General features: G+C 35.3%; 1 protein-coding gene across 2 annotated transcripts; it reads right to left on the bottom strand.

Moving 5' to 3' along the window:
- Positions 1-5,607: 5,607 nt before the first annotated feature.
- Positions 5,608-10,986, bottom strand: LOC116254411 (uncharacterized protein At1g24485-like). Of its 2 annotated transcripts, none has more exons than XM_031629793.2 (5): positions 10,886-10,986; positions 9,576-10,074; positions 8,604-8,848; positions 7,984-8,056; positions 5,608-5,732 (listed from the first exon to the last, which is right to left on the bottom strand). In XM_031629793.2, the coding sequence occupies exons 1-4, from the start codon at positions 10,953-10,955 to the stop codon at positions 8,001-8,003; spliced, it is 870 nt and encodes a 289-aa protein (XP_031485653.1). In that variant the 5' UTR covers positions 10,956-10,986; the 3' UTR covers positions 5,608-5,732; positions 7,984-8,000. The 2 variants fall into 2 exon arrangements, 1 of the variants encoding a protein (XP_031485653.1); XR_007573430.1 differs by having other exon boundaries at positions 5,634-5,732; positions 7,936-8,056.
- Positions 10,987-11,272: the final 286 nt, after the last annotated feature.

The following is an 11,272-nucleotide window of genomic DNA, read 5'->3' as shown; positions in this document are numbered from 1 at the left end:
TTATATAATAATTGAAAGAGGACCAAATGGTTCATTTGGCAAACAGCACATTTTGTAACAATTTTATAAAAATGGTCCAAAGATTTAGATACATTTATGGAACACCTTAAAAAGTTGTATATATATATATATATATATATATATATATATATATGAAGCATTTCTCTATGTATATTAATTACAAAAATTAATGAAAATTAATGATCTTTTAGCTCATCAAAAAAGTTTTTTCCGTTTGCATGCAAGTCTCAACATCTAACTCCCATTTTTATTTGTTAATAATGCATGGTTTAGAATAGAGAAACATTCTTTTCTGTTACTGACCAAAAGAAATTAATCTTCCAATTTCAGGTTACCTAGAAGGAGGTAGATGAAAGGATGCATACGTCCCCACTTTGAAAAGGATATAATAAAGATATATTAGTCAGCCATTGAGAAGAAGATGAACATATTCGGTTAATTTATGAAAAAAAGAGGGAATTCGATAGAGAATTAGCCTTCTAACATGATGCAGGGGTGGAAGATCAGACTTACCTAGAATGAAGGAAGCCACATGCAGGAAATTAATTAGAGTGAACATAAGCACGGAGAGAATGAGAAATGATTTCTCCATCGCTACCAAGAGGGTGGAATAGAGAATGAGTTTCCTCACGAGAAATGGGGTCGCCTATAAAGAGGAATGGAAGCCATAATTTCTAATATTTCTCCTCGATAAATCAAATTAAGACCAAGAAGCATCAAGCACTCAAGAGGACAGCTAAGACTACTCGAATAAATGGGAAAATCATCATAATTAATGCATCTTGGACTTTTGAGATCAGATAGCAAGTGGTCTGAAAATTCAGATAGGGCCCACCATTTTTATTTAACTGACATCAGCTGATTTTTTTTTTTCTAAAAACCAGTGATCGGAGGTTCGATGTTAATCTCTCAGCCCCTTATATGTTGCGCTTAGGGTTGTTTAATGAGTCCAGCTAACTCGAGCTCAACTCAAACTCACTCAATAAACTTGACTCCAACTCAACTTGTTTATTAAACAAATCGAGTTCGAGTTAAGAAATGAACTCGACAGCCTAAACGAATCGAGCTCGAGTTAAGTGGGCTCAGATGTGTTAAACTCAATTGAGCTCGAGAAAGAAAACATATAAAATATGTCTCATAAAATTATAAAAAAAAATAGATTTTTCAGATGGGTATACATGTGCACGAGGTTTCATGTTCAAAGTCTATATGTTGCCTCTTCATTAAAAAAATATATATTTTTTTAATTAAATGCTTGGTTTGGTCAATCTAAACTTTGGCTCGAATTTTTGAGTTTTAAGAACTCGAGCCGAGTTCGAGTTCCTTTGAAGACATGCGAGCTAAGTTCGAGATGGCTCAAGTCTGCTTGAGCTTGCTCATGAACAGCCTTAGTTGTGATGCATCAATCAACAATTGGCTTGTATTTTCTCTAGACGGGTATATTTGAAATTAATTACAAAAATAAAGCATTTCTGAAATGACATCTGCTTGTATCTTTTTTTTAGATGAGACAATATGGGCCAATTCAAGACCATTAACATTATTGTTAACATCCTGACATTGAGATCGGAACCTTCCGACGCCTCTTTATTGTCATCTCTCATTCTCTTTTGGTGAATCGATAATATATAAATAACGCTTGTAAACATTGTTTCTCTAAATTTGGCATTTTATATATATATAATCTGCAGTGACATGGAATGAACTGTCAGCAAAACTAAATCTTTAATGTGTAAAAGCATCACTCGACTGCCTGCATCAGTGATCCTTTGAATATTATAATGCTTGTCAAGCATAAGTAAAGGCGAAGACACACAAGGTAAGCATAAGTTTACTGAAGGTATCGGTGACGCCGTCTGGACTATCATTATGGACTAGCAATATGCTCGTATTGGTGGAAACGTCAATAAAGGTTTGATTGTTTGTTTCACATCAATAAAGGTCATTTTTCTGTCGTGAAGCTCTTTAACATAGGTGTTTATTTTATAAAGTGACAGCCTGGCCCCTCTTGTGGATAGGCTGATGTCATGCTTCAGTCAATCATAGCATAGACTGTGAACAAACAAATAGTTACTTTTTTATTTGTTTTTTATTTTCTTACTGGACAAATTTGGTTATTATTGTTTGTTTGGAAGAAGTAAATTTAAGTTGTTTCTGCACTCAAATTTGATTGTCACTGGTTCTTTGTCTAGTTGTGATAACCTCTATTTGCTTGATACGGTTGCTTAATATCATGAAACCTTGCATGTTACGTATAGTGGTACTAAACGGAAATTGGCCAAATAAGAATTCTCCTATGTTGTGGCATAAGCGCTTAGCACATATCTTTGAAAGAGGATTACAAGATTTATGTCGAATCGAATTCTTAAATCCCTTGATTTTGCAGACTTAAACGTTTGCATGGGATGTATAAAAGGAAAACAAACAAACATTAAGGGGTTATAAGTTTTATAATCCAATCAGTAAGTCTTTTTTTGAAACGGAAAATGCCCATTTATTTGATGATATTGAGTTTGGGGAGGTGATTAGGTTAAACATATTGTCTTTGAAGAGAGACGTGAGTCTACTCATACAGATGTTGTAAGCAATAGTCAGGTATTTGTTCCTGTCATTGTTCCATCAACATATTCAGAAGAAGACAATGATGTCGGTCTTCCTAATGAAGAACAAACTCAACAACCTCAAGAAAATCAAGTAGATGTGCCACTTATGAGATCCATTAGAGAGAGGAGAAATACAATTTCAAATGATTTTGTCTATATCCAAGAACATGATGTTGATATGGGCTTAATGGAGGATGATTCTGTCAACCTCCAGCAAGTAATAAAGAGTTTTAAATCTCTTAAGTGGATAGATGTCATGAATGAGGAAATAAAGTCCATGATGGACAATGACGCATGAGAAGTTGTTCCCTTGCTTGAAGGTGTGAAACCCATTGGTTGTAAATGGATATTTAAAACCAAGAGGGATTCATTAGGTAACATCGAAAGGTATAAGGTACGTCTTATCGCTAAGGGCTTTACTCAAAAGGAAGGCATTTGTTATACAGAGACTTTCTCTCCAGTCTCGTCGAAAGACTTTTTCAGAACTATAATGGCACTTGTAGCTCATTTTGACTTATAAATGCATCAGATGGATATTAAGACAGTGTTTCTAAATGGAGACATTGATGAAACAATATATATGGTGCAACCAGAAAACTTTGCTTTAGGTGATGCAAAAAAAATGGTCTGCAAACTCAAGAAATCCATCTATGGGCTAAAACAAGATTTCAGTCAGTAGTATTCCAAGTTTCATCAAGTTATAGTTTCATTTGACTTCGAGACTAATATGGTTGATAAATGTATATACCAAAAGTTCAGTGGGCGTAAATTTATCTTTCTGGTTTTATATGTCGATGATATATTCCTGACAAGTAATGATGTAGGCATATTGCATGAAACTAAGATTTTTTGTCAACAAAGTTTGACATGAAGGATCTTGGTTGTGCATCTTTTGTATTGAGGATCCAAATATTTCGAGATCATTCTCGGGATATTCTTGGATTATTACAAAAGACGTACATTGATAAGGTGCTTCAGTGATATAGCATGAAGGATTGTAAACAGGAGATACTCCAGTTGCTAAAGGAGACAAGTTTAGTCTCAAACAGTGTCCTAAAAGTAAAATCGAATATAAGAAAATGGAAATGATTCCCTATTCGTTTGTTGTAGGAAGCCTTATGTATGCTCAGGTTTGTACTTATCCGGATTGCATTTATCGTTGGAATGTTAGACATATACTTAAGTGATCCTGGTATGGATCATTGGAAAGCAGCCAAAAAGAGTTTTGAGGTACTTACAAAGAACATATGATTTTATGCTCACATACAGGAAGTCAGACCAGTGGGAGATCATTGGGTATTCATATTCTGACTTTGTTGGGTGCCAAGATAATGGCATCCAATCAGGTTTTGTGATCGCAAAATTTTGTCACGAGATTACGCATTATGTATGGTATAGAAAGATCACTAAGGTTGTTGTGTGATAATAATTCAGCAGTCATGTACTTTTATAACAGCCACACTTTGTCAAAGTCGAAGCACATCGACATTAAGTATTTGGGCTGTTAAAGAGGGGATACAGAATAGTCAGGTGTCTTTAGAGCATATTAGGACAAACTCTATAATTTGCGGATCCGCTTACCAAGGGTTTAACATATAAGGTCTTTCACGAACATGTTGTTTATATTGGGGTGTTATCCTTGAATGATGTGCTGGTTTAGTGAGAGTTTGTATTTTGTTTGCTCTAATGTATGGACAGGTATTCAATTTTCTATAGAATAAAGTTTAAAGTTCTTTGGTTCCATTCTGTGTTTATATTTTGATCTTCATAAGGTCTTAAAGTTGGACCAGTTGAGAATAGACATGTTGTAATCACATTACATGTAATTCTCATGTTCAGATCTATATCATTGATTATGTTAACATTTGTGATCATTGAAGGTTTAGCTAATTTTGATATAGCGAAAGCCGCTTTGGTTCTGTGTTGATATGATAATGGATAAGATTGGTAAAAATAATGTGTAATAAGATAACAGTTATGAACTCTTAAGGCTTTATGTAATGTCTAAATGTATAAAGACATATTTGGCCCAAGTGGGAGATTATAAGATCATTTGGTGGGCCGACATATGTCTATAAGGAATTTCAAACATTATTGTTGTCTTAATGTAAATATCCGCTTAAGTGATTGCATTTTGGGATATTACGTCATTTTAAATGGTATGAGGTAATTTTGAAATGTATATATACCAGTATGCAATTACGGACTCTTTGATGGGTTGAATCTGTAATTGTCCTCATTATATAATGGTAGTGGTTCTTGGGGTCGTGTGAACAGTTGCTTTTGGATTCTAGGGTTTTCTCTTCCCCATCTGAGAGAGACCTCACGCGCACCGCACGTACCTGGGAAGACCCTGCTGTGATCTTCTCATGCACCAGTTTAGATGGATTCAGGTACGCTTCCGCTTTAGTTTAAGGTTTTGTTTAATTCAATGATTTATCATAAGCATGATCCTGTTTAGGGTATATACGTTTGGTTTTGTATATACGTTATGGGGAGGAATCCCAACAGGTTGCCGATCATTTTATTTGAAAGTTATAATGGAACAAACTTTTGATAAACTGTTGACCTCCAATAACATTTTAGTAAAATACAACACCTCTGTTTAACTTTTTGGTTATTTATGAGAGGCGGGATTCTTTTCCACGATTTAGGCGCAGTTTGCAACTCACATTCTTCCAAAAAAATTTTCTGTTGATGGTGAGGAAATGTACCACTTGAGTGAGAGTCTAAGACTCCTTACTCCCAAGGCCGGCTGGTCCAAGTGAGAGTAGTTATTGTGGAATCAAAACATAGATTCTACCTCTGCCGCTCCTCTTGTAACGATCCTAAGTTTACAAAGAATTTTTTATTAAGAAAGCACTATATGCAACAATAAACATCGATCGACCCTTTAAAACATTTAGCATTCATTACATAATACCAACTACAACCACACCATAACAAACAAACTGAATAAGTTTGACATTATATAGGAGGATAAGAGAAAACAAAGGAAATAAAGAGTTTCCAACATCTAATTCCTAAAATATTGAGACTGAGTTGGGCATCATAAACTATCAGGAGAGCACAACATCCACATCACTGTTTCCTTCTATTTGCAATCACCTGAAAAAGATATGAGGGTGAGAATTTGGAAAAGTTGTCAATATGATGAGTGTCTAAGACTCTAAGGTTTACCAGCTTCTAATTAAAACATATTTGCAATCCAGCTTAAGACAGGCAAACCATAGATCAAGCAAATGAATATACGACTATGGAAATCTTGTTAGAACGAGTAACTGATCATGTCAATTTTCGTCAACTCATGCACATAACCATAATAAGGAACAATTAACAATCAGATTCATACAAGACATCTATAGATATAAGTACACATGTTTTCACTTTTATTATCTGTTGGCATGTTCCGAACCATAATTAAATTTCTGTTATCAATTCAATGCCGGCACTATGAGGGAGGAGGTTCAGCCGATAGTGGTAATTTTAGACAACAGATAACCACCACAATATGTCAACCATAACACGTATTAGTACTAGACTCACAGATCAGCGCAATGTCTTTTCTATTTAACCGGTCCCTTAAAAGGGACCCATGGACGGTTGTTCTCTAAATCTCGTGGCCAGGACAACAGGTCACCCCATGATATGCACACCCAAATTATAGGCAGACACGCTGCAAAACAACAAAAACATGGATAGCATAGCAAGGGCTTACCCGGACCCACCCAGGTGGAAGGACAACCTCCTTCCTCATGCCACCGTGTTGTGCAAGTAGTGCGGACCGCGCATGGTGGGACTAGATTATACATTAATCAATATAAACATTAACTAATTACCTTAGGATATCAATTTGTTTATGTCTTTTCTTTAATCATGCATGTCAGCACATCTGAGTATAATAAGCTACTTACTAAAAGCAGAAAAAATGACAGCAACAAGATTTTCGTCAACATGATGCATGTACTCACATGCATTAATTCAATCCCCTTAACAATTTGCATCTTGAAAATGGATCCATGCACATCCATTAGAATATCACATGATCATATATGCATATGTTAATACCAGCACGATCCAGATCCAACATGTATGACTATATTCATGCACATATATATCTAGCATGACCTAAAACCAACTATTCGCAAAGGCCCAACATTTCCTCCCTTGTATGTGTGTATGTGTTTTTTACTTTCCAGTTTCTACTACTGTTTGACGGGATCTCTCTCTGTTAACACGGAACTAAAGTATGTTGGTTTATATTTGTTTTTTTGCTTCTATATACATATATATTATATTGTCATTTTTAAGTCTATGCACTGCCGGTAACATGTGTTCCTAAACATGCTATCAACACATCGCAACATTTAGCATATGCCACATGCAATGATGTATTATATTCATAAAAAACATGTCATCCTCATGAAACACATGTCATCATCATACTTAGAAAACATAGACATGTCATTCTCCTGTATGGATCGTTATTCCATGTAAAAGTTCAGTTATGGAAAAAAACATGCCTTCTAGCAATATCTTGCAGGTATCAATCATGTAACAAGTGCACAAAGACACATCTATAAAATAAAAGTGATCATGTGTGCATATAACTGTCCACCGGGTATCACTTAATAATAACATATGCAAAAAGCTAATAATATGTATATAAATTTGACCTGATTAAAGTTGAAAAAAACGCATTTTTTTCAAAAAAACGTGATAAATTAAATTATCGTTTAAAACTTAAAAAAAAAACTCGTTTTTTTGAAAAAAACATTAAAAACAAAAAATGTGTTTTTGATGCATTTTTTGCTTTTTTTTACTTTTCCAATTTTTTTATTTTCTAATGCCAACAGTTTTTTTGTTTTCTATTTTTTATTTGTTATAAATCTACTTATCTTTTGATATTTGTGTTATTAGTTTCTCACTTATTTTATTTTTTTTATTTTTAATTTTTTAAAATTTTTAAAAATTTATCTTTTTTTTTTCTTTTTTTCTTCTTTTTTCAAGCTCACCGTATTATATCCAAGAAAAACCTTGTCGTTTAAAACTCCAAAACATTATTTGTGACTATGTATATATAAAATATATGTGTTGCTGGAAAGCAAAAGATGCCCCATAACTTCCTTATGCAGTCTAACAGCTATAAGTCAAAAGCTCAGTGGCAAAGTAACTGCCATAAGTCAAAAGCTCAGCAGCAAAGTAACAGCCAACACAAAAGTTCAGCCCCAATGTAACAGCCAAGACAAAAGTTCAGCCGCAAAGTAACAGCTATAATTCAAAACCCAGCACAGTTCCACCAAGAAGGCACCTTCTGAAGGCCCAAGCAGTTATACTTGCTTGTATAGAAGGCAACTACCTTCAGTTGTCCGTCCCCTAAACTTCATCTTTGCTTTTATCCTCTACCTCAGACTTCTGCTGGTTTGCAGCACCTAGACATTGAATTACAGGCATGAAGCAAATAAGCATGTCAAGATAAAGAACGTGTACATGGTGAACTGCCTGGAGTTATACGAGTGTCTAAACGAAAGACTTCTTTTCTAGAGGAGTGCTTGGAGCAAGAGCAAAGTTTTTTTTTTTTTTTTTTTTGCTAAGCGTCGCTAGTAATACATTTTAAAATTTAAAGAAGCATCAATATATAAATAATTAGAACGAGTTGAGCTCGAGCCACATAATATATGGGTCGAGTTGAGTCAAGTTGACTAAGCTTGCATACGACTAATTAGAACCTCTTGGTTTACATTTTAAATTCAGTCATTTACATTTTTAATCCCTTAACAATCAAGGTTGGCTTGTGTCTCGACATTTTAAATGGTTAGCCCCTCAGAGGGGGTTCACTATTTAACACATGCATTTGAATGGCTTTGACGAGTAAATTTTAAGAAATTTTTATCTTCAAATTCCAACGATAATAAATTTCCTGGCACCAAGCCCTCCCCCAATTAATATTTGCGATATATTTGAGAAAGATGGAGTTACCTGCGACATCCGAATTGCTGTTTATATGAGCCTTCTTGTTCTTCTTTCTTTTCTTCATCCAAGCAATGACAGAGACAACAAGGGTGATGAAGGTCCCGCTAGGGAGGAGAGTGACCAGAATAATGAATTCTTCGAACTTATCCTTTGGGCTCGCATTTGGGCTCGGATTTTCGCTCGCATTTGGGCTGGCCTTTGCAGGAGCCAATATTATGTTGTTAAACACTATTATTGGCGGACTGGTATCCCTGCATGTAGCATAAGTCCGAACAAGAAAGTAAGCGGTACGGTGACACGGTGGACCCAGAAAATTCGGCAGCGTTAGTTTAAAATTAGTATTAGTTTTTAAAAGACAATGAGAAAATTTATACTGAAGTATTAATATTTTTATTTTTTATTTTTTGGTCTGTGGACAATCGCTCCCGCCCTAAGTGACAGTGGTACGCCACTTTTAGTGGCGTACCAGCACCGGTACGGTGGTACGGTAGGGTACGTTTGGATTTGGATTCAGATCGGATCCAGATCCAAACTACATTATAACTTAAAAAACTCAAAAATATTACTTATCTTTTATTTTTTGTTGTTTTTTTTTATTCTTTAACATAAGAAATCTCATTGTTAACGATGAAACATTGATAATTTATTCATTATAAACCTCTTTTTATTGGTAATTTTGTTACAACTTGTGGTTTAATTATATATAATAATTATTTTTTTGAATTATTTATATGTAATAGTTGCCGTACCCACCCCTACCCGTACCATTGTGACATAGCTCCTGCCCCTAGTCCATGTCTACTTGGATGACACCCTCTTTATGACACCCTGTTTTACCTATAAAATAGTGCTTATAAAATAGTGCTTAAGGTGCTTACAGAGCGCTCTTTGAGCGCTCTTTTATCTTCCAACCAAAGACTACTTGTGCTACCCATCACTTAAAAAGAGAAAGAAAGAGGGAGTTTTGGTGTCGCATACGTGTTCTGATCAGGGGAAGGAGCCTCCGTGCTCGGATCAGGGGAAGGAGCCTTTGTGCTCATTTGTATGGCAGAAATGAAGGGCACGCCTGCAGTTTCGTTCCGAGCAAGGCATACACTGACGTTGTTCCCCTCAGGCCAATAGGTCATCCCATACGCTGCCAGATCATCCATTGAAGTCTCAACGTCTGCCCACTCACTGTCATCGATTTGGAGCTTAAAGGAAGGTGGCTGTGCCTTGTCGTCGTAATTACCATACAGGAAGAAGGCAACGACGTCAATTTTGTTCGTCTGAGTCAGAATAGGGATTGTGTAGCAATTCGTGTTTGGATCATCGAAGAAACGGACGGTGGACAGGAGTTGAGAATATTGGCTCGTATTCTGAACCGTTGCAGTCGATCCTGATTGGATGAACTGATCGTCCCCCATCCAGTAATTCCCATACGAATCAGCGAAAGGATCAGTTGTCCCACATGCTATGTTGATGTCTGCATGTGCCCCTGAAGAAAGAGAAATAGAAATGATTACAAAAGATCGGGCAGAATTATATAATAATTGAAAGAGGACCAAATGGTTCATTTGGCAAAGAGAACATTTTGTAACAATTTTATAAAAATGGTCCAAAGATTTAGATAAATTTATGGAACACCTTAAAAAGTTGTTTTAGGAATGTGCACCCACTTTTGAGGTAGATTTATGAAATATTTACATTCCAATTGACAAACTTTCAAATGGGTTCAAAACGATCAATAAAAGAATGGTTGGGTAACAAGTATATATATATATATATATATATATGAAGCATTTCTCTCAATAGCCCAACCATAAAAAGGAGATGTATCCATATGTGGAAAAATATAAAAGAAAAATGTATTTTAATAATATGGATGTACAACCAGAAGTATATTAAGAATAAAGATCGATCGTCCGTCAAACTTTTCATGCCCATAAAATCTCATCTATACATCGAGAATTAATGATCTTTTAGTCCATCAAAAAAAAAATTCGCACTTGCATGCAAATCTCAACATCTAACTCCCATTTTTATTTGTTAATAACGCATGGCTTAGAATAGGAAAACATTCTTTTCTGTTACTGACCAAATGAAATTAATCTTCCAATTTCAGGTCACCTAGAAGGACGTAGATGAAAGGATGCATACGTCCACACTTTGAAAAGGATATAATAAAGATATATTACAGCCATTGAGAAGAAGATGAACATATACGATTAATTTATGAAAAAAGAGAGATCGAAGTCGCTAGAGAATCAGCCTTCTAACATGATTCAGGTGTGGAAGATCAGACTTACCTAGAGTCACATGCAGGAAATTAATTAGAGTGAGCATAAGCAGGAAGAGAATGAGAAATGATTTCTCCATCGCTACCAAGAGAGTGGAATAGAGACTGAGTTTGCTCACGAGAAATGGGCCTTAAGCAGTATACTGGGGTCGCTTATAAAGAGGAACGGCAGCCATAATTTCTAATATTTCTCCTCGATAAATAAATTAAGACCAAGTCAGAAGCATCAAACACTTAAGAAGACGACTAGGTCTAGTCGAACAAATGGAAAAATCATCACAAGTAATGCATCTTGTACTTTTGAGATCAGATAGCAAGTGGAATGAAATTTCATATGCAGCCCACCATTTTTATTTAACTGCAAAATACATTTGTTTTTTTTTCCCAAAACCAGGGA

The sequence above is a fragment of the Nymphaea colorata genome, chromosome 5, assembly GCF_008831285.2.
Source record: "Nymphaea colorata isolate Beijing-Zhang1983 chromosome 5, ASM883128v2, whole genome shotgun sequence".
In the NCBI taxonomy this organism is placed as follows: Eukaryota; Viridiplantae; Streptophyta; class Magnoliopsida; order Nymphaeales; family Nymphaeaceae; genus Nymphaea; species Nymphaea colorata.
Note: the sequence above shows the minus strand (reverse complement) of the source record. Positions and strands in the feature narration are given on the sequence as shown.